Source organism: Meleagris gallopavo, chromosome 22 (genome assembly GCF_000146605.3).
Source record: "Meleagris gallopavo isolate NT-WF06-2002-E0010 breed Aviagen turkey brand Nicholas breeding stock chromosome 22, Turkey_5.1, whole genome shotgun sequence".
In the NCBI taxonomy this organism is placed as follows: Eukaryota; Metazoa; Chordata; class Aves; order Galliformes; family Phasianidae; genus Meleagris; species Meleagris gallopavo.
The window spans coordinates 1,425,460-1,448,383 of record NC_015032.2 but is presented as its reverse complement, the minus strand read 5'-3'; the positions used below and the strand labels follow the sequence as shown (position 1 = coordinate 1,448,383).

The 22,924-nt window shown below is 51.1% G+C and overlaps 1 protein-coding gene across 1 annotated transcript; it reads left to right on the top strand.

The window, feature by feature from the left end:
* Positions 1-6,341: 6,341 nt before the first annotated feature.
* MAP1LC3A (microtubule associated protein 1 light chain 3 alpha) lies at positions 6,342-12,264 on the top strand (the record flags this gene model as incomplete). Its single annotated transcript, XM_010722261.2, has 3 exons — positions 6,342-6,419; positions 10,521-10,627; positions 11,054-12,264. Coding segments are annotated over 3 exons (348 nt in total), but the record flags the coding sequence as incomplete, so codon positions are not given.
* Between the last annotated feature and the right edge of the window lie 10,660 nt (positions 12,265-22,924).

The following is a 22,924-nucleotide window of genomic DNA, read 5'->3' as shown; positions in this document are numbered from 1 at the left end:
GATGAGGCGGCGGTTCCCGCACGGGGCGCGGCGCTGTGCCAGGCCCGGCAGTGCGGGCTGCTGGAGCTGCTGCTGCTCCTGACCTTTGCCAGCCGGGCGGCTGAGCCCAGCGACCCGCAGCGCTTCTCAGAAGCTTTTTATTAAAAGCGACAGCATCCTAAATGACACCCTTAGTAACCGCCTGCTGCCGAGCTGGTGGGAATCGAGCGGGAGGCGTCTGCTTTGCTTTTGTACGTTGTTCAGACTGGAGGAAAACAAAACTTGAGGCTCCGAGTGACTGAAGGAGAGCAGGATTAAAATAGACCAGGAGGGTAAAGGGGGAGAGAGAGTTGGGTGCTGTGAGAGCCGCGGGTGTCTGCGCCATCCTCTGCCCTTTGGCTCCCAGCTGATCTGCAGAGCTCAGCAGGAGGAGGAGGAGGAGGAGGCCGCTTTGGGTCAGGGCTGGGATCGCTGGAGAAAGTAAACACGGCTTGTTTTCATCTTCAGCTCATTGCACAACGGGAGCAGGAAGCAATTGTTTACAGTGCTGTTGGAGAGAGCCGATGGAAAATATTTCCAGTGCCACTGCACCCTCAGAACGGCTCTGTTTGTAAGGCCGCGAAGCTGTAGAGAAGTGGAACAGCTCCAAGGGAACAGAAAAGGCAGAGTCAGAGTGTGGCTGTTTACAAGAGCCGCCCAGGCTCCGGTGTCACCGCACGTGGCTTGGTGAGGCCTTGGCCCGCTGCCCTGAGCTGAGGCTCTGCTGTTCTTTGTGCCCGTTTTCCCCTTCTTGTAGTGTTGAGATTTGTTTTTCCATCGAGTTTCTTCTGCTTGCTCATCTGCTTTGTCTTGGGTACATTCTGAATACATTTTCTGGATTGCTGTGAGTTGTTGTTGAGGACTCGAGTACAGAGCTGAGGCACGGGGCTCTCCCAGTGCCTGATACGCACCCCTGGGGGGGCCCTGCTGGGAGTTGTGCTCCCTGCTGTGTCTGTGGCAGTGTCTTTGGTTTGGGGGTGAGGTCTGACGGAGCCCCTCAGCTCCATATACGAACCTGCCTGTGGATGCTGAGGGAGCTGCATTCTGCTTAGTCAGATCCGTGGTAGGAGTCCAGAACAGTTCCCAGAATGAAGCTGTGGTCTGTGTCAGAGGAATGGGGTGTCTTGGCTGCAGCCCATGCGCAGCCGCCTGCTGACCCTGCGGTGCTTCCTATGAGGAGAACATCTTTGGGCTGAATGTCCCATCCCAGGTGCGGTTTTCTGGGAGTTTGCCTTCAGTTCTGGCAGCGTACTTCTCATACAGGAAAGGCAGCAAGCAGGGAGAGCGGCGCATAGAACTGAAGAGTGGCCTTCATCAGGTGGCAGCGGGTTGAGAAGGGGGATTGTCCATCTCTGCTCTGCCCCTGTGAGACCCCACCTTGGTACTGCATCCAGCCCTAGGCTGCTGGCACAGGAAGGGCATGGAGCTGCAGCAGCGGGTCCAGAGGAGGACACAAAGGTGCTCAGAGGGCTGGAGCATCTCTGCTATAGAGACAGGCTGAGGGAGCTGGGAGCGTTCCACCTGGAGGAGGGAAAGTTGCAGGGAGGCCTCATTGCAGCCTTGCAGAATTTAAAGGGAGATTTATAAACAGGAGGAAAATCAACTTTTTACATGGGTAGATGGTGATAGGACAAGGAGGAATGGTTTTAAACTAGAGGAAAGATTCAGATTAGATGTCAGGAGGAAGTTTTTCACTGAGAGGGCGATGCAGCCCTGGCGTTGCTGCCCAGAGCTGGAGTTGCCCTGTTCCTGGAGGTGCCCACAACCATGGATGGGGCCCTGGGCAACCTGATCGAGCGGTTGGCAGCCCTGCCCATGGCAAGGGGCCTGGAAATAGGTGATCCTTGAGGTCCCTTCCAGCCCAAACCATTCAGTAATTCTGTGACTCACCTGGTGTGAGCTGGCCATGCTTATACCAGTGGAAAGACCACTAATGGACAGTGTCCCACGTGCCATCCTGTGCTTGTCATAACTGTTATGCTTCATAGTCAGTTGGCCTGGAGCTGAGGCTGCTCACTGGGTTGGCTCGTCTGCACGCCATGCTGTGAGGGTTCATGTAATGGTGTGCAAGAGCTGAGAGCCCTGACATGAGATTTGCTGCTGCTCTTTGGTGCCTGGCTGTCTCTATCTGCTTGTGTTACTTGCCAAGGGCATTGTGAGACCTGATGTGGGCCTGACTAACAGCACTTATGAAAATGCTGTTAGAAGAAAAGGTAAACAAATGCTGAGGACAAATGCCAGTGAGGTATACAGACCACAAATGCTGATCTTTTTTGTTTTTAAACAAAAGCTCCTGACTGATAGCCAGCAATAATACAAAATACAGCCTGCATGTATTTTGTTGATTATTTAACATTGTCTTTGCTACAAAAAACATGAAGTATCCACTGAACCAGCAGGGTGGAGGTGCTGCTGAAGGTAGGACCAGCAGCCCTGGCACTCAAACAGCAGCACTCCGTGCATCGTCTTTTTGTTGTGCTCTCGGAGCAGTCTGATGCCTCTTGTCTTCAGAAGGCTGTTTGGGAACAGGCTGCAAGGAAAAAGGAAGGAGCTCCTGCTTGGCTCTTGTGCCTGCACAGCTCACTGCTCCCACGTGCTCCAGTGACCGGCCGCCACCGTCTCTTTGTACGTGCATGTGTGTGTTCTCCTGCATTCAAATGTAGCTCTGTCAAAAATGCCAGTTGTTTGCTTGAGCAATTTGAAGTGTCCTGAGCAATTCTGAGAAACAGGAGTGTGTTCCTGCTGTCTCAGAGATTTGTAATTTTCAAGTTGTGAAGATGGAAGAAAAGGTCAAACAGAAGGCAGAGGGAAGCCCTGGCAGAGGACAGCCTGCTCATCATACAGGAACTGGTTGTTCTTTTTCCAGGACTAGTGAAACTGTGATTAAACAGTGAGCAAAAAACAGTCCTTTATCTGGAACACTTAATGTGAACACAGTGTACACAGTCCAAACACCATGTGGAAAATATTTTTCTTAATGTCAAAGGGAAAGCTCTTTACATCTGCTTTCTCTTTCTCAGCTTCTTCTGCCTTTCACACGGCCCCTGTTCCCTGGAAGCAGAGCTGTTGGCTCCCTTATGCCTTTTTGTAGAAGGGTGCCCTGAAACTTAGTGAGAAAGCCTTTGCTTGATTACCTTCAACTGATGTGAAAACACCTGGTTGGATTTAACAACCTGGTGATTTCTTTCCCTGTCTGATTGTAGTGCATCCATCCTTTCTGGAGCATCAGGGCTGATACTTCCTGGGTACAGAATCATAGAATCATTATGATTGGTAGAGACTGCTAAGATCATCAAGTCCAACTGCCAGCCCATCCCACCGTGCCCACTGACCATGTCCATCAGTGCCACATCTCTGTATTTCTTAAACACCTCCAGGGATGGTTACTCTGCCACCGCCTTGAGCAGCCTGTGCCACTGCATCATCATTCTTCCAGAAAAGAAATTTTTCCTAACATCCAACCTGAACCTCCCCTGGTGGAGCTTAAGGCTATTCCCTCAGATCCTGTCATTAATCAGCTGGGAGCAGAGGCTGAGCCCCTGCATCCTTTCAGGGGGCTACAGAGGGTGGTGAGGTCTCCCCTTGCGCCTTCTCCTCTCCAGACTGAACAGTCCCATTCCCTCAGCACTCAATTACTTTGTTCAGGTCATCTGTAAAGCCATTAAACAGGGCTGGTCCCAATACCGACCCCTGGGGAGCTCCACTAGTGAGTGGAACTCCATTCACCACCACTGTCTGGACCTGGCCATCCACCCAGTGAAGAGTACAATTGCCCCAGCTGTGGGGGCTGCCAGCTTCAGGTGCATCCCTTTCCCCTGGGCTGTAAGTGAAGAGAAAAGGCTGAGGGGCTGAAACCCAAGCACTGTTCTGTTCTTCAGGCTCCGTTCCCCTGCCCAGACCCAGCTCTACTCGCCTGGCTGCGGCCATGTCTCTTTGCTTGGCATCCCCTATGGTGATGCGATTTTGTGCTTTTCTGACTCTGTGTTTTGCTGGGCACGTTGGGATGCCCACTGGTGTTGTGGAAGTCCTGAAATTGCCAGCAGAAGTAGCACTGTCTGAGCAGTGGGGGTCTGATATGCACCCTGCATAACCTGGACACCGTGCTGTGTGACCAGAGATCAACTGTCCTGACTTGAGTGTACACTTCCAGTTGCTGTGACACTGCTGTCCCATGTATGCTCCCAGGGCAATGCTGGCCTCTAGGCCTTGTCCTGCTTTCCAGACGTGGGAGGCTGCTGCTGCTCCTGCAGTGCCCTGGCCAGGAATGACCTCTGCAACACTGGGCAGGGATGGGCAGGTCAGCTGTTGTGTGAGCCCTGCACGTAAACATGGGTGGATTTCCTGGTAGGTAGAGTCCTCAGGGCAGTGCATTACGTAAATATTTATTGACCTTCATCTGAAATGAGCTGTGCAATGTGCCCACCCCTTCAGCCATCACCAGCTCATCCCAGATGCATCCTGATTTCACACCATCCAATTCTCCATGCCAGAGATCTCTCGGTGAGAGAACCACAGTGACAGTGCTCTGTCCTGGGGCTGACCTCAGACATCAGCCCCATGTGGGCTGCAGGACACGCAGCAGGAGCCCCATGGCTGCTGGGGGCAATGGCCCTGTTCACGTGCACTGAGCTGTGTGGCCTCCTGCCAGAGGCAGGGCTGAGGCTGGGGCTGAGTCCATGCTTTGCCTTGCCCTTCCCATGCAGCTCTGGCTCGGTTTGGGAGCTGCTGACCTTGACATTGTGTCCCTGTGCTGTGTTCTTACTGCAAGTGCTGTTGGTCATAGCCGGCAGGGCCGGGCCTGATGTCCATCACCAGTGCCTGACCCCCCGAAATGCCACCCCTTACACAACCACACTCTTGCAGGATTCGCCATGTGTTCTCCTTGTGTTCCCCCACCCCTATCTGGGGTGGGTGGAGCTGTTGTGCTTTCCTCTCGCCTGTGTGCAGTGCCTGCATGGCAGAGCGGCGTCCCATGGGCGCTGCTGGTAGAGGTCAGTGCTTGAAAAGCCAAAACATCTTTCACTGTTCTCCTTAGCTGGCATAGTGACCTCATCCCATATTGCTGTGGGAAATGCTCTATGCCCAAATCTTTGAGAGAACAGCTTGGGAAGGACTTGACTCAAGAAAACTGTGGAGATTGCTGTGTTTTGTATGGTTTGCAGCATTGCTGATGGTACTCAACAGCTGAAACTGCAGTCAGAGGAGAGGCGGTTTTTCTGTCATGTGCACAGCTACAGAAATAACTCCTGTCTTTCAGTGGGCCATAGCAGGGAGTATTTTGGGAGTAGCCAATCAAAGGTGCGGGTTTTGCCTTACTGCTGTGCTGAGCTCTCCCATCGTGGTGTGGGGGCAGCTTCATGGGACCCACACCGGAGCTGGGACGGGGCTTTCCCCGTGGGTGGGGGCAGCTCATTCATCATTGCTCAGCCCCTCCATACAACAGCTCCATCCTCTCCTGCTTCAGTCCCTGCCAGAGTCAGGAGTGCTGCTTAATCTATGTAATTTTACTTAATTAGGCCACATATAAGTTAAATGAAAGATGGTGTTACAGCCATTCCTGTGTGACATGGTGGGTGCCTTCCTGAGGACCCACGCCCACCTCCCAGGCAGGATGGGGACTGTGGGTGAGCACCGCCTGCTTCTTGCAGGAGAGAAACATGGAGGAATGTGCACAGAGGGAATGAGCTCTGTGTCACAGGGTATGAACTCTGGAGGAAAATGGGTTAGAATGTTTGAGAATGGTTGCAGAAAAAAATCACTCTTCTTGCTTAATTTTTATTCCTATTTCCACAACAGGTCTAGAGATGCATTCTCTCAGATCAAGAGCTCTTGTAGCTGCAGATCTATAATAGTGCGGGATTTCTTCTTGGCAGGGCATGTATCTTTAGGACAGAGGCACTCTGCCAGATAGCACAGGTAGAGGAAATGGGCAGAACCCAGCCCTGGTTGGAGGCTCCCTTGGAGGAGCTGCTGGGAGGACCCTGCTCAGGGCAGAGACCCTAAAGCTGCTGCCGCCCAGCTTTGATGGGCGTGAGCTGCACCTGCTCATGTGGATTTAAGAATATGGCTTTATAATCCTTACATCTCATGTTAGTCGCTCCATTTCCACATGTTTTACTGGGCAGGGTGGCACTTAGCTGCTCTGGTGGCTGATTGGGGCGGTGAGAAACTCCAAAGGGCTACTCACTGCAGCTGATATCTGCCTGACAGCGCCTGCTGCAAGGCATGTGGGAATGGTCTGAGGAAGCATTTGTATTTTTTTTGCCATGTCCCTGCTGTCTGTTTGTGGCTCGCAGGGCACAGTCAGCTACTTCTAACTTCCTTGCTTTACTTTTTTCCTTCCAGCGGATCGTTGTAAAGAAGTACAGCAGATCCGAGAGCAGCATCCAAACAAAATCCCGGTAAGTGCCGATTCTTGCTCTTCTCATAATGATCTCTTAAAATCGCTCCACCTGCATCAGAGGGCTGCCTGTGCATGGCAGTGTGCCAATGCAGCATTGGGCTGATGGGGCAGATGGCCCCGGTGGAGATGGCTGCAGTCACACCTTCCTGCTGGCAGGAGTGTTGGCAGGCTGTGCTTCAGGGCTGCCTCCTCGGTTTCATGCCTCCTCGCTGGGAGCTCTGGGCACAGCCTGCAGCAGGTACTTTAGAAATCATCTTCTGCCCACTAGAGGACAGACCAAGCCTATGCCTGCCCAGGCTGTCGGCTCTGGCATCTCTTTCTGAGCCCATTGAGGCTGCGCCCTTTGAGGGCTTAAAGCCAGCTCTTGTGAGCCTTGAAGAATCTAAAATCATAGGGAAGCGATGCTGTTTGACCCAACCTGCTCAGCTAAGTGAGACCTGGTGACTCACGGGCAGCATTGCTGCATAGGATGCATTAGCAGAGGCTTAGGGTCTGTCTGGTGCACGTAAAGAAATATCTATAAGGTTATGTGGTAACAAAACACATCTTCACACCCACGGAGGAGCACAGGGAGACATAAGGCAGGGGATCCGAAGTGGTGGATGGAAACCTAAACTGCACCCTCAGAGAAAGGGATGGGTTGCTCTGGGCTCCTGCCAGGGCTGTTCAAAGGACCGTCATTGTCCAGGGCAGGTAGGCAGCAAGATGAGCCCCTCTGAGGCTGAGCGTTATGTGCATGTTTCTACTGAAGGGTCTCCACCCTGCTGGGGAGGACAGAGGAGGCTGTTGGTGATGTCTGTGTCCATGTGAGTGCTGATCTGTGTGATTTGCCATGCAGATAGGTACATCCTGTGTGATGTGTGTTCTAAACACACACTTGTGTTTGTGCCTCCTGAGTCTTGCTGGCAGTCGGACCTGGAGACATGGAGCTGCAGCTGCATTGCCTCTTTCGGGCTGCCGTCTGGTCCCACTCCCTAACAAAACCCTTCCACCTCTTCAGCATTGGCCCTACAGCAAGGCTTTTGTCTGCAAGTGCTGCCCGTGGGCCTGGTCTGCCCAGGCTCTGCTGTCGACCCTCCCACCCGTGCCTGGCTCACAGAGGATTCCCCCCACACTGGTGGGTACCCCCATAGAGAAACCCTCCAGGTAGGGCAGCAGCTTGGAAGAGGACCCAGAAGGGAAATGCTTTTGTATCCAAGCCCAAGGCCTCAGGGATGTAATATTAGCATTTGATCATACATTTCTCTCTTTAGCTAGACAAGAACTTCATGTCCACTGGCCACCTGTTCCCTTAACCGGGTTACCCAAATAGCAGCTCGTGTTCTGGAAATAGAAATTCCTGGAGCTGTTCTACACGACAGACCGTGTGTCTGCTCAAGGCACAAGGCAACTTTTTCTTTAGCAGCCAGGACATCCTCCTCAGCCCATTCTTGGGTTAATTGAGAGGCATTTGTTTGTGGGATGGAGCTGGCTGGTAATTAGAGATGCCTTCCTCTGTTCCTCTTAGAGATAAGTGAGAAGTGAGCCTCAGTGCGGCTGCACAGGGCCCTCTCTACATCAGAACACAGTGTGTGAGCAGCTGCCGTGTCACTGTCACCCTTTGTGCAAACTGCTGTTAAAATCTGAAGCTCTGGGTGTTGCCTCTGTATTTCCCAGTGGGCAGAGCTGCATCCCTGCAGGCGGCAGTTGTGAGCACCCAGTCCCTCCAGTCTCTTCATCTCCCTGTAGACAAAGTATTCATCTGTGAAAGTGAGACTCAAATTAGTAGAGCAGGATGGCTCTGATTGAGTTTGCCCTCCCTCCTGCAGAGGGGAAGGGAAGTTAGGTTGGTAAGAGGCGTCCTGGTGCAGAAAATTGTTCTTTCAGCAAGGCCCCATATGGCAAAAGGGGCTGAAGGAGCGGTACCTATTTTTTTCACGTTGTTCTGCTCTGGTGAAAGAGGGGATGTGGCCAGTGTGAGAGCATCTTAGAGGACTCAGAGGCCCTTCATATGCTAGTCGTCCTGTTTCTTGGGCTCCTGGGTTGCTTTGTGTGAGTTTCAGAGGGTGCTGAGGTGCAGAGTTCCTACCAAAGTGTCTTGCACCTCTCCCTTGTCTGGGAACTGCCTGAGATGAAGCTTGGCCCATGGTGTGGGGCACTTGTCAGATGTTCCAGCCTGCTGGTGGTACTGCAGCATCCCAGCACCTGTGTCTCATTTGGCTTTGATGAAGACAGAGCCTGAGAGCTATGCTCAGCTCTTCTCCTTACATCTCCTCTGTTCCCCATAGCTGTCTCCATTCTCTGGGTGCTTCCCCATACTCAGTCTCCACATTGCTCAGCTCTAAATTAGTTTGCAGTTAGAGAGAGTATGGTGTGTGTGTGCAGGCTCATCCCAGCTGTGGTACTGCGTGGTGTTGGGCAGCCTCTTGGTGAGCTCTGTGCTCCCACAGTGTCCTGTTATATCAGGTGCAGCAAAGGGAGGGGCTCCTACACGTGGAGGTGGTGCTGAGGCCGTTGGCCCCACCGCTCCCCATCAGGTCTGCACAGGGCATGCAACATTGCATGCTTGAGATGCAGGGCTGCTGTTACTGGTGGTGAAGGCCCACCAGTGGCTGGCTGGCTGAGAACTGCTCCCTCGCTGGTCACAGCGCCGACCAGGGCTGCCTTCTTTCCCAGGGCAGCCTCTGCTGCAGAGAGAACAGGAAAGGGCGTGGGATGGGCACGAAGCTTTCTGCAGTGGGAAGAGATCTGGATGTTCCTCCAGCACCCCTCTGACAGGTGTCTGCAGGGGCCCTGGGAATGCTTACTGCTTTTGTTTGCACTCAGGCAGCAGGAGAGCATTGCTGCTGGTGGCAGAAGCCAGTGTGCATCATCAGATGGTTGAGAGAGGTGAATGAAGCAATGCTACCTGAGTTCACATCTTCCTTTTGGCTCTGCAGAGCCATCTCCTGGGCCCTGTGGTCTCTGCTCCTCCACTGCCAAAGGTGTTTGTGGTCTTCTGGCTGTTTCTGTTGTGAAGGAGCTGGGAAAACGGCTTATGGGAATTGCCATACGTGGAAAATAAGGTTGAGTTCAACTTGGAGAGCACAGCGAATGGATTAGTATACAAGTGTCATTCTGTGGAGAAAATAACTGGGTACTGGAGAGATGTGGGAGTCCAAACGTCATTCTGAGGGGAATGAATTGAGCTTTTGAAGTAAGATCATTAATTTCTATAAATGCCTACCACCTTCTTTCTTAGTAAACAAACAGCACATTTCCAGGTGGCTTAGAATAGTAATTGTAGCTGTCAGGAAAGACATTCATTAATTATAATGGATGAGAAAGGTGGATAGAAATCCTTGTTTTGTCTTTTCAGAAGGTAGGTGTGGTGAGAACTTTATTGATGCTGGGGGAGGACCGGCCGGGCTGTTCCCTCGTGGCACTGTGCTGAAGTGGCTGTAGGTTTCTGATTAGCTGTGGAGTCGGTGTCTGGCTGTTAACATGTGGAACGGGACTGGCAAAACCCAGCTCCCCTTTCTGAAGGAATGCCTTAGGTGATTTTGCAGCCTTTTTTAAGAACTTTTTTGGGGAATATCTACAGCTTTTCCTAAACAGGCAGAGTGATGCTGAAGTGCAGCTTCATGGTGCAAAAGGGAAGGAAAAACATCTCTTGCTGTGCAGAGGCTGTCTGGTCAGACTGGTTGGCCTGGGCCAGCTCCCTTCTCTATCCCTGTGGCCCCTTCCACCACATAAGTAGACGTTAGGTCCTTAGCTCAGCTTTGGTAAGTCTGAAAGTGGTATTGGTACACTCTAATGCTGTTACAGATCCCACCTGGTAGGGGAGGTGCACAAATGCCTACTGTTTCACATTCAGCCGGAGCAAGTGATGCTTTAGTCACTTATCTTGGATGCTATCCGTGGTCTGGTTCAAGCATACAGGTGGCTCTGCTGAAGATAGTCTGCAGCCAACCTTCTGGTCTCTGCTTGTGACCTCTTTTTGCTGTTCTGCCAGGGAGAAGCAAGGTGGGGTCTCACCTCGGCTTTTCCATTTGTGTTGGTTTGATCTGCGTATGATCTTGTGGCCAGGGGTTGGGACATTGTAAACTGTGGATAACCCTCCTCTTTGCTCTCTTCCCAGGTCATCATTGAACGCTATAAAGGAGAGAAGCAGCTGCCAGTGCTGGACAAGACCAAGTTCCTTGTCCCAGACCATGTCAACATGAGTGAATTGGTCAAAATAATCCGGTGAGCAGGGTGGCCCTGACTGACGTGCTGTGAACACACAGTGGTGGGGTGAGGATGAGGCAGAGGCAGCTGCTGAGGGAGGGGATGGAGGACAGGAAAACCACAGCAAGTTTTGCCAGTTGTTTGTGTGAGGGGCACGTGATCGTTACCTTTCCCTCAGGATATTCCTGAGGGGGACTCCAGTCTCCTTCCTGTATCCTTCAGCTCCGATGGAGGAGGAGAGCCCTCTGCTTTGCAGCAGTGCTTGGGGAAAGGGACTTTGCTGAGTCCTCCCAGCTCAGAAGGCCAAGAGCCTCCAGCAGCTCAGTGTGGCTCACCAGCAGCACGTCCTGATGCCAGCCTGGCCCCATGTGAGCAGTGCTTTGGGGGAGGCAGGACTTGCTCTCACAGTGGGCTGACCCAGACCTCCTGCCCTTGCTCCCACAGGCGCCGCTTGCAACTGAATCCCACCCAGGCTTTCTTCCTGCTGGTGAACCAGCACAGTATGGTGAGTGTGTCTACTCCCATCTCAGAGATCTACGAGCAGGAGAAGGATGAGGATGGCTTCCTCTACATGGTCTACGCTTCCCAGGAGACCTTTGGCTACTGAGGCCTGCCGAGAGGTGGCACGTGGAGACAGATTAACTGTGGCACATGTGCTCCCGGCCCTGGGAGACAACAACCGGAGGCTCATGAGAGGGGGACAGTGCTGACTCCCTATCTCTCCCTCCTTCCTCTTCCCATCACCCTCTCACCAAAGAGGCTCATGGCGTGTGTTGGACTCGCACAACCCTTCACTTCTGTGTAGATTAGCCCCGCTCCATCCACGCACGTGTGTGTGCATATACATACAGGCACCCAGGCACACACATCAGGCCTCGGCTTCCCATCCCATCCCCTTGGCGTAACCTCCTGCTGCTCTCGCTGTGCTGTGTGTGCGTGTGTGTGTGTTCCTAGCCTGCTGCCAAAACAGTTTGGCTGCTGGTGGAGAGAGGACAGGACGCTGTCACCTTCACTTTCAGTACAAGAAGAGCTGCCTCCTCCTTCCAGACTCTAATAAAGGGCAGAAAGTCTGCAAAAACAACAAATGTAATCATTGCTCCTGAGTTTTAATTGATTTTAATTACACCCATATCAGATTCTTGGTGCTACTGAGTAGATGTAGGCGTCTCTGTATGACTGTGGATAATGTATATCCTTTAGATTTGTTTTATCGGTTTGTTTGTGTTTTTTGTTTGGTTTTGTTTTTGAGGGACAGGTTGGAATGGGGAGTGGGGTAATCTTTCCTGTATTCTGTAGGGCGGTCAATCAAGCTTTGTTGCACTTTAAGGCATAGTAGATGTCAGAATGGAACTTACTTTTTAATTTATACAGGTTTGCCATATTTAGTGCTGCTCCTCTGATGACAGTTGTACCTAGATTGTCTTTCTTTTTTTTTTAAATAAAAATTATTTCCCTTCTCTCTGTCTCCCCATTGCATGCAGTCTTTCAGTCTCAGTGTGGCAAAGAGTTTGCTCAAGGAATGTATGGATTTGTATTTGCTATGTTCCCGTTCCAGTTTTTCATGTATTATACCAGAAAAATGTATATGATAAAATTCCACCCAGTTTAATCTATACAAAGGTATATATATATATAATAAATATACATTCAAGTTGTGTCTTGTAGGTATGTTTTGTTTCCATCTCATTTGTCTATGTCAGTGCGTCCCTCAAGATAAGTGATGTATACGTGATGCATGTTCCTCATGTTTGCTGGCACACTGTATGCCCAGCCCTTGGCGCTGCTTGCTCCAAGGTATGGCAGAGGGACTAAACTAAAAGTGGAAACTTGGTTTATAGGCCAGAGCATTGGATAGCAATGTGGTTAACCTACCTGTGACATACTGTTAGGTAGCTCTCTTGTGACTGAGTTGCCTCATGGGAGAAAAAAGCTTTGGAGTTGGAGGGATTTGCACAGACTCACTGCTTTTAAAGAAGCCTTGAGCAGTGCTGGAAACCTCCCTGAGTGCTCAGCCAAAGCTGTTTTCCAGCCAAAAGCATGGACTGAAAATGTCATTTAGCATTTCAGTGTCTTCCCTTCCTTTGCACTTCCTAGCAAAGATACTCTTTGCTCGAGTTGCTGCTGACAGTTTTGTTCATGCCCTGTGCCTGCAGGGTATTTTGTGTCCAGAGAAGGACCTGGTGTAAGGGACAGGTCCAGCAGAGAGCATGTGGGTGGGTAGGTGGAGAAGAAAGACAGCGGGAAGCCAGCAGGAAGCACCATACCCAGCAGAGTACAGGCAAGAACAGCTGCCCCACTGCTCCTGGCAGTTAAACCAACAGTGGGAGCTGCCCCTTTGTTAAGTATTGACCTCAGATTTTTAAACTGGTGCCAGAGCTGAAGCCCTCCCACCAACCTCCCGGCAGGGTAGGCTCCTGCAGGTGATGGGATTGTGCCTTGCTTCAGCAGCCCCAGCAGCAGCCATCCCAGATGAGGCTTTTCTTGATGGGAACTGGTAACATAGGATCAGGCACGGGTAAACAGTGGGCAGGAGAGGCACCATGGAATGGAGTACTGGAGCTCACTTTTCTGTGTCCACTACAAATACAGTCATCTACAGACATGCGGATTCCCTTCATAAATATGGCTCTCTACTACGTGGATGTTGTTGAGCTGGTTGGAACCAGCTGGGACAGGGCCCCTGATAGCCCAACACAAAGGCAAAGCTGCCCTTAAAGCACCACCAGCTGTCTCCTGTAAAGAGGCACGGTTGGAGAGGGGCCACCTGATGCTGTAGTGCTGCTTATGTTTCTTTTGACTTCTGACCTCTTTCTCCATTTTTCTCACAGGAGGTAAATAGAGTCTACTAGGAAAGAAAAAACCTGAAGGCAGATGCTGTGGCAAGTAACAGAAAGACATAGCAAGAACCTTGGATGCAAATAGAAAGGCCACACTGTTTCTTGTCAGCGATTTGATTTGTCTCCCTGTGAGATTGAAGGTTGGCCCAGAGAATTCTGCAGAAGCACAATTCCCTGCAAGATCCTCAAGAAGGGACTCAGCACAAAGAGCAGCACTGTCCTCAGTGCCTTATAAAAACCAGGCTTCCCAGAGCTGGACCCAGCCCCCACCACAGCCCAGCTGCAACACTGGTCTAAACAAGACCAACCTGCAGGCTATTTCTCTCCACCTTAGTTCCAATGCCCTGTTACGTTGGGTCTCAGCTTGATGGAGGCCCTCCTGGGCATGACTTGCGGGCAAGCTGCTCCAGCTGGCCCTGCTTTGAGCCCAGGGCCTGCACTTGGTCCCTTCAAAAGCCCCTTTCCTCCGCAGTGCTTTTGTCGTTCTCTGAAGAAACACAGACATCTGTGTCTATCAGCACGAGACATGGAATTTCCACTCAGAAATGCTCTCTTTTTGCCTCAAAATCATCTTCAGTAGCTGTGTAGGAGTGTATCGGGTGGGCCACACCTCTAACCCATCCCCACAGCCATCACCTTCAAAAGATCCAAAGACCCATGGAGCCTGTCTGCAGCTGCTGTGCTTTTCACTTCCCTGGCCCTCCTTCCTGCAGTGTCACCCTTGGTTTCTTGCACCACATCGAGCAAGGCATGAGGGTCTGCATCAGTGCAGGGCTTTCTGCCACTCCTTGTCTCTCATTCTTTCCTTCAACTCCCTTTTCTCTCCTCCCTGTTTTTTCCATTCTTCTCCTCCAGTGTGGCTGTTCCACCAGGCACAGTCTGTGAGAGGTACCACAGCCCTTCTCATCCCTAATCTTTGTGCCCAGTGTGCATAGCAATAAGCATGTAGAGTCAGAATCCACACGAAGGTTTCCATTTTTATCCAGCAGAATTAACTGTTCGCTGGTCATTCACAAAGCAAGCACAACACTGAATGGAATGGTGGTTATTTATACATATATTTTTGCAAAAATGTTTGTCTTTACAGTTTTTAATTCATTACTCTCAGCTTCACTAAATGATGTACTATGGGGCCAGAAGTTTTTAGACTTGGGAGGGGATAGCTGTTGTCTCCTTATCTTCATGCTACAACTTTTCCCCTGCTTTGTTCTGCAGAAGACAGGCTTGGTGCCAGGCTGCACAGGGATTTTGACCCTGAGTGGGAGGTCCAGCAGCCTGCTACCTTCTGCTCTAACTTTCTGTCCTCTGGGTCAGAGGTAGGAATACAGAGACACACTTGCACACTTATGCACTCCAGTCCCTTTTCTCCAGGCCAACTCCATATCATCTTGCACTTCCCCTCCCACTCCATAAACTCCATTGTTAACTCCATAAAATGACATATTTGGCACGGGCCATGGGCAGAAAGCTCCCTAGGACTGTTGAGGTACCTACCCACATGGCCTTCCAAAAATCTGCGGGCCTCCAACGGCGTGGGAGCTGCTCCTCTCTCCACTCCCCAGCAGTGGGGCTGCTGCCTCCCACCCAGCCAGGGGGAAGTTCTGGGGGAAGAAGTGTTTGTGCTTCAGGAGGGAGCTGAGCTGCTGCTGTTCATACAGCGCCTGCTGTGACAGGACTTGGATTTCAGGTGGGGCCCGTAGACTCAAGTGTGACATTGGCCACTACTGCAGAGGAGATGGGCAGAGGCCTTGAGCCCAAGTGGCCGGGCAGTTAAATTCACCTCACTTTTGTGCTGTGAAGGGCATACATCGTGAGGTTGGATGATGGTTGAACTGAAAGCTTTACTGAACTTTCTGTTTATGCATCTGTGGGAAAATGAGTCTGTAGAAGAACTGCAGTTCTACTCAGCTCCCTTCATCTGATGTGGAAGTTCCAGTGCTATCTATATTTCCTGGGCTGTTGGGAAAGATGTGCAGAGAATCTAGTTTTGAAATTACTGGCAATATTAACATCAAATGCCTCAAGGAGGCAGTTGAGAGCGGTTTGGGTTTGGGAGAAGGAATGGCTCTTCTGAGATAGGAAGGTACAGCTGGTATTTTAATTGTGTGTGAATATAACCAATTTTAAGAGAATCAAATCTCTGTTCTGTGAGGAGTTTCTGGTCACCGTGTATAAAGTAGAAACCTTGCTCTGCAGCTTGAGGCGCAGGTCTCCCTTCACATCCCAGTTGGCCAAGACGGTGGGATTGGCACCCTGAAGATGCTGGGGGCAAGCGTTGTATCCTGGGGGTTTTGTTATCTTTTGTTATGCTTGCTGGTAAACGTTGCACAAGAAAGATGTGCTTTCTCTTATTGTTCTGACATTGCTGCATTTGGATGACGGTAGGTCTTAAAAAGATAAGTCAACATTATTCATGAGTTTATAACTCTGTACGTAGAGGGAAGGCTGAGCCTTTCTTGGTGTCTGTGTTGGTCATCCCTAGGAGGTCTTCTGAATCTTCTCCAAACTCATTAGCTTTCTTTCTTGCTCTTTTGTTTCTCCAGGTGGATGAGGAAGCCTCAATACAGAGTTCCAGATCCTTTCCACCTAGGCAGTAGCCAGAGGAGAAAATGGTATGTGCTAACTGGACAAAACTGGCAGCAGAAGTGTATAACTTAGAGGAATAGTCCCCTGTTCAGCCCTTTTTGTTTTGGGGGCAAAATTACTGTTTGTTCAGAATGCGAACTCTGTAATTCTGCAGGCCCCCAGCGGTAGGAGGGCTGCTCTTCTCTCCACCCTCCCTTCCCCAATGTGTGGGATTGTTGCTTCCCTCATGGTCAGGGCTGAATGGGTGGAGTCCTCGCTCTGGCACCTGGCCCATCCCAGCTCCTCAACACTCAGGCAGTGCAAGGCAGCCAGACAACAGCAGGAGTGGGAATTGCCAGCAGGGTGTTGGGGCTAAGCATGTTCCCAGGGAAAGCAGCACAACTGCTGTGTGTCCCCCGACCAGTGACAGGTGGCTGCAGCAAGTGCTCTGGAAACCCATCCTGAGGAGGCCCGTGTTGGTTGTTTCAGTGTTCAAATCTGCTTTGCCATTGCTGGCTCTTCAGGTTCTGCAGGTTGGGTTTGTGGTTGCAGTAGGCCTGCATGTGTGGGTCATGCAGGCTGTTGTACTCTGTGCACAGCAGAGAACAGCGTGGATCTTCCAGATCAAGTTGAGAAGGCTGGTTGAGCTGGAAGAGGCGTGTTCCAGAATTGGGACTAGGGATGGAGAGAGGAGCAAACACACAAAGATGCTTCCAGGTTTCTCAGGCACACAGTTTAGCCTCTTGCACACTCAGTTGGAGGATAGAGTCATAGAATCGTATCATAGAATGGCCTCGGTTGAAAAGGCCCACAGTGCTCATCCAGTTCCAACCCCCTGCTGTGTGCAGGGTCGCCAACCAGCAGACCAGGCTGCCCAGAGCCACATCCAGCCTGGCCTTGAATGCCTCCAGGGATGGGGATCCACAACCTCCTTGGGCAACGTGTTCCAGTGCCTCACCACCCTCTGGGGGAAAAACTTCCTCCTCATATCCAACCTAAACCTCCCCTGTCTCAGTTTAAAACCATTCCTCCTTGTCCTATCACCCTCCACCCTTGTAAACAGCCATTTCCCCTCCTGGCCTGGGTGCAGCATTGCAGATGGGGCCTCACAAGAGCCGAGTGGAGGGGGACAATCACATCCCTCTCCCTGTTGGCCACCCCTATTTTAATGCAGCCCAGAACATAGCTGGCTTTCCGGGCTGCAAGTGCACACTGCTGGCTCATGTCCAGCTTCTCATTTACTGGGACCCACAAGTTCTCCTTTGCAGGGCTGCTCTCAAGGAGATCTTCCCCCACTTTGTGTAAACACCTGCGATTGCCCCAGCCCAAGTGCAGCGCCCTGCACTTGGCCTTCTTGAACCTCACTATGTTCTCATGGGCCCACTTCTCCAGCCTGTCCAGGTCCCTCTGGATGGTTTCCTTTCCTTACAGTGTATTGACTGCACTGCTCAGCTTAGAGATGAATCGTGCACATTTCCTTGAGATACCACAGCACCTGTTGTAGAGCAGGTGCCTTTAAGGCCTCCTTGGCATGATGGCAATGCTGTGCATATGCTTTGGCACTCAAGGTCTTCAGTCCTTCCTTCAGCCCACCTCTGTACCCTTTTGTGGTTCTCTTCTCATTTTTTACCTTAAGCTGGACTCTGCAGAGGCATGGTTCCCTGCAAGCCTTCTGCAGCCCCAGCATGAGAACATACTCCTCAGCTTCCGTAGAGCATCGTCTGGCCACAGTGCAGTACCACATGACCCAGGATGCTGCATTCAGCCCTCTCTGAGAACACAGTGCTCACCTCTCTGGTTTTCCCTGCTATGCTCATCCGTATGCCTGGATTTTTGGAAACCAGCAGAGCCACAGTGCTGGATCTTTGCGGGAGCTCTCTGGGAGCTGTGACTCTCTGCTGGCACCTCTCAGTCCAGAGGCAGCCATCTATGGCCACCCTAGCTGGTTTCCGAGCCAAGGGAGGCATTTCCCCATTATTGCATGACCACTTTGCCACACCACATCAGTCAATCCTGTGCCCCTCTGGGAATGCAAGTGAGCAAGCTGCTCCAGGGGACCCTGCTTTGAACCTCAGATCTGCTCTAGGTTTCTTCTGGCTTCCATTATAGGGAGCACCACAGGAGGTATGTCAGCACTTTCCAGAACTATACAGCCCCACAGATTGGTGGGACAGATGTGCAAGCTTGCAGAATTGTAGATTTGGGAATTTGATTGAATAATCAGTGAACATTTTGTTATTAGAATTTTAATCAGATATAAAGTAGCCTAATCATCCTGCTTTTTATAAGGAATGCTTGCCTTCTGTGCTTACATACATGAATGAAGTTGTAAATAACTCATTGCTCACTGCTAAGATCAGGTGATTACAATCATTCAGGAACTGAACCTGTAGAAAACAACAGGATGTGCTAAATGCTCAACTTACAAATTACAAGTATCCCATTGTTTTTTAAATTTGCATGGAGATTTTTGCTTGGTCATTTGTTTTCTTTCTTTTGCTTATGATCTTTGTAGGATTTTCATCATATAAAGTAGTATTAATATGGAAGGAAAGATTATTTCCAAGTACTGACTGAATACACCCATTTATGTTTCTAATGCACTAAATATCAGTGTGTAATGTAACTGCTGTTTTTATCTGTCCTTATGCAACAGCATTGTTGATTATGTCAGAAGTTGTCCAGTTCTGGGAGAAATACTATTCTCAGTGATGCCAGGTAGTTTTTCCACACTGTGTTTTTAGATAGATTTCTTGCTTTCATATAGAAACAAATAGATAATGATTTAGCAGATGGATCTTTCAGGCAAGGTTAAAGTAAGGCTTTTTGGGGGGGTTGGACTCGATAATCTCTAGAGGTCCCTTCCAACCCCTACAATTCTGTGATTCTGTGATATGGGGATGTCCCAGAGTCGTTTCCTTGCCTCTTGGTGTAGGAGTGAGGCACTGCCACTGCTCTGAAGCAGAAGTCTTCTCCTTCCTTGTCCTGTCTACTGTTTAGAAAGGCAAGCCAACAAGTGAGACCAGCAGTGCTACAGGCTCTTGTGATCGGTCATTTCTCTGCTGCCATGCACGGCCTTTGTTGAGCCAGCTGTGATGGGCCCTTCACAGCCCAACTGAAAAGCCCAGGCTACCTTTTAGGTGCAGACTACCCCCCAGCTGACTCTTGCAAAGGACACTGTTGGAGCTGGGCTACTTCATACAGTGGTGCTACTTATGTTTCTTTTGACTAGTGATCTCTTTCTCTGTTCTTGTAAGGTTTTAAGGGAGGCTTCTGGGAAAGTAAAACCTAAAGGCCAATGCTGTGGCAGACAGAGGTAAGACACAGCAAGAATCTTGGCTGTAATTAAAGAGGCCACCTTCGTTTCCTGTTCTGAATTTGATTTGTTTCCATGTGGAACTGATTGTCTCCCCAGGGAATTCTGCAGAGAAGTATGATTCCATGCAAGCTCCTCAAGAAGGGACTCAACACCTCTAGAGGAACGGGCTGTCTGGCAGACTTGCAGGCCTGTGGAAAAGGGGTAACTGTAGTAATATTCCATGGTCTCTGCTCTGTTGGGGTTTCCCATGTGCCTGCCAAAGATTCTGTGGGTACAGAGGTGCAATCTAGGGACTTCTGAAGGTCTTCCAGCATGCCAGGAGCACCTCGCCCAGAGCCACACCGGATGGGTGGCAGGAGATGAGGTGAGCTTTGGAGGTCCTTAGAGGGACGGCTCTCCTTGCCACCTCTTGGGCAGGGCTCTTTGACAGCAGGCCTCCCGGAGCTCAGCTGTAGCCCACGCGCTGCCTGAGCCTTAGAGCTCTGCTCTGATACGGAGCCCACCGTCCCAGATGCCGTGGTGTTGGCAGACACCTGCGCTGCGTTTAAGGCTTTTGCTACAGCTCATTCTCTACAATTTTCTTTGCTCGTGAAACTACTTCAGTGACAATGAATTTGGCACAATCAGGAAGCAATTCTTCTTCCTGCTCCTCCTTCTCTTTGGAGATGGTATTTTCAATGCTCTCTTTTACAATGCTGCAACTCAGATGAGAGACCACAGCAGTGCTTGGCATTGGTTGGATTATGGGCAGCTTTTCTCTCTGCCTTGTTGCCAAGCTCTGCTCTTCTGATGAGCCTCGTCCTTCTGTCCTGCTCTGCCATGACAGAGGCACCTGGGATGGCTGCGGTTGCCTCTGAGAGAGATGGCTGTTGGGAATTTCGATGGTTTCAGAATATTCAGCACCAAACTCTTGCTCAGAGTGAGAAGCTACAAAAGATTGCATCATATTGCAGGCACTTCCAGCAGCTTCTCAGATGGCTTTATCAAGGGAAGCCCATGAGGATGCTTTGTCAGAGCTTCCCTTCTGCAAAGGGAAGGGGCTTCCCAAGGCTTCCCAACATTGTGCAGCATGCTCACTACAACTTTCCTTGCCAGCAGTGCAATTTCCTCCTCAGGGTTGAAAGAGGAGATCTCTGAAGACTCTGCTCTATCTGAATTTCCTAGCAATCTTTGTCCAGTTCTGAAGGAGGCTCTACTTAAGGCACCGGCAGATGGATCCAGTGCCTTCATCCCCTCCAATGCTTCTATTGCCTGAGTCTTAACTGCCTCTTGAAGACTCTGGTCTTCCCTGTGCTCTTCAGACATAGCTCTGAACTCATCATCTCCAGGGAAGCGTGGCTTTCTTGCTGAGGCAGCATCAGCACAGATGCTTCCAGAGAGCTTGGAGCCTTCCCTGCCTGACTCAGGTTTGGGCAACTTGTCAGGCAACTTCATTGCATGTCCTGTGCTCTTTGAATCTCCCTGAAGATCTTGTGGAACTGAAGCCACTTTCAGCCTTCTGTGTCAGCCAGACTGCAGAGTATTGCCTGGAGGAGGGCCAGCTGGTTTGTGAGGCTGCAGAGAGCTGGCTTCCTCTTCCACAACCAAGTTCACATAAGTGGCTAAGCCCAGGCAAGATTTGTCCATGTCCATCATCAGTCTGTGGGCAAATTTCTTCTGCTGGAGTATCTCCTGATGTAGCTCCTTCTGGAAGAGGACAATGATTTTAGGTTTGCACTCATCTCTGAAAGCCCTCCCTGCCTGCTGCTGCCTTACACAGAGTGAGGACCAGCACTCTGCTTCAGCCACTCAATGAGAGCAGAAGAGAAGGGATATCCTTGGCACATTGTTTGCTTGAATGCATCTTTCCAAGTCACCCACACACCAGCATCCTTTGCTTGCTCAGCTCTGAGCTGGGTTCCTCTTTCCAAGCCTCAGTGTCTGGCCCACCAGCACAGCCCTCACCTCTTCTGCATTCCCTGCCTGTCTGCAGCTGCTGTGCTTAGAATCATAGCATTGCTCAGGTTGGGAAAGACCTTCAAGATGAAGTCCCACCTCAGCCTAACCATACCACCCCTAGACTCATAACAACCCACTGCTAAATCATCTCCATGAGCACCACTTACTCTGCTTCCCACTTTCCTTGCCCTCCTTCCTGCAGTGTGCACGAAGTGCAATGTGAATTAGGTTTTTCTTTTGTGGAGCTTCACCAGAACTCTGGTCACCACAATGTCTCTCTCCCTGGGCCCTGAGTACACTGCCAGAAAATTAAATCTCTCCCATTATCACCTGGAAGACAGAGGTGAGCTGCAATGCTCTGCTCTGGGCTTTAAGAACTTACTGATCCAAAGCTCCTTTGGCATCAGCACTCACAGAGCTGTCAGCCAAATTTCCCCTTGCACAGCTGCCTCGTTCTTCTTTGGATCCCATTGTACTTAGGCTGGACTGAACCAGCCCTGCTGCCCTCTGCCTCATGCATACCATGAGGAGGTGTACACTGCTGTACCTCCTGTGCCTGGGGCTTCTGCACAACTTGATCCTCTCAAGGTCCCCCATTTCTCTCTCAGCCTGTCATGGAGGGGTTCCCTCTCTTGGACCATTTTTGTGGTCCTCCTTTGCATACACTCCAATAGGTCCACGTCTCTTTTGCACTGAGAAAGACATCTGGACGCAGTGCTCTAGGTGAGATGTCAGAGCAGAGGGGCAGGGTCCCGTCCTTCACCCCACTGCTCACTCTGCATTGGATGCAGCCCAGGACATGCTTGGCTTTCTTGGCTGTGAGGGAAAACACTGCTGTCCCATTTCCAGGTTGCCATCCACCGGTACTGCATCATCCACTTTGGCAAGGCTGTGCTGTCTTCTGATCCCCCAGCTTGTATTGATAGTGGAGGTTGCCACGACCCATTCACTACCTTAAAACTAAATCATTTCAATAAATACCTTCCTAGAAGTGAAGTGCATGGTGTAATTATTCCCATCTGGGATGATCTCCCACTAGAACAAGTTACTCAAAGTCCCATCCAACCTGGTAGAGTCCCGTGGATGGGGCACCCTCAGCTTCCCTGGGCAGCCTGTTTGAGTGCCTCAGCACCCTGATGGTGAAGAATTTCCTCTTCATAGCTCATCTAATATCAACACTAGAGAACTGACCGACGGGAGCCCTCATGGCAGCTGCGGCCGAGCTCTGCTCTGTGACAGCGACTGGACCTGAGGGAACGGCATGAAGCTGCGTCTGCACAGAGCTGTGTCAGGGGAGGGGCAGCTGGGTGTCAGCGAAAGGCCGAGCCCCAGAGGTTGGTGGGCATGGCACGGGCTGCCAGGGCAGCGGGCACGGCCTGCGCTGGAGCTCAGGGAGCGCTGGGACACCAACCTCAGCCGTAGGGTTTGGGCGCTGCTGTGACGAGCACGGGATATTCCGTGCTTTTGGACACCCGGCCAACAGAGCTGCACCGCTGTCCTCCGCCTCGCGCTGCTGCCGCACAGGAGACACGCGAAGCATCCGCGCGGAGTTCCGCCCGCCTCCGAGAGGGGAAAGGAGCGCGTTCCGTGAGGAGAGGCCGGCACGGAGAGACGGAGCCCTGCTGCAGCCGCGGCGCCGCGCGGGATCCGGGGGCC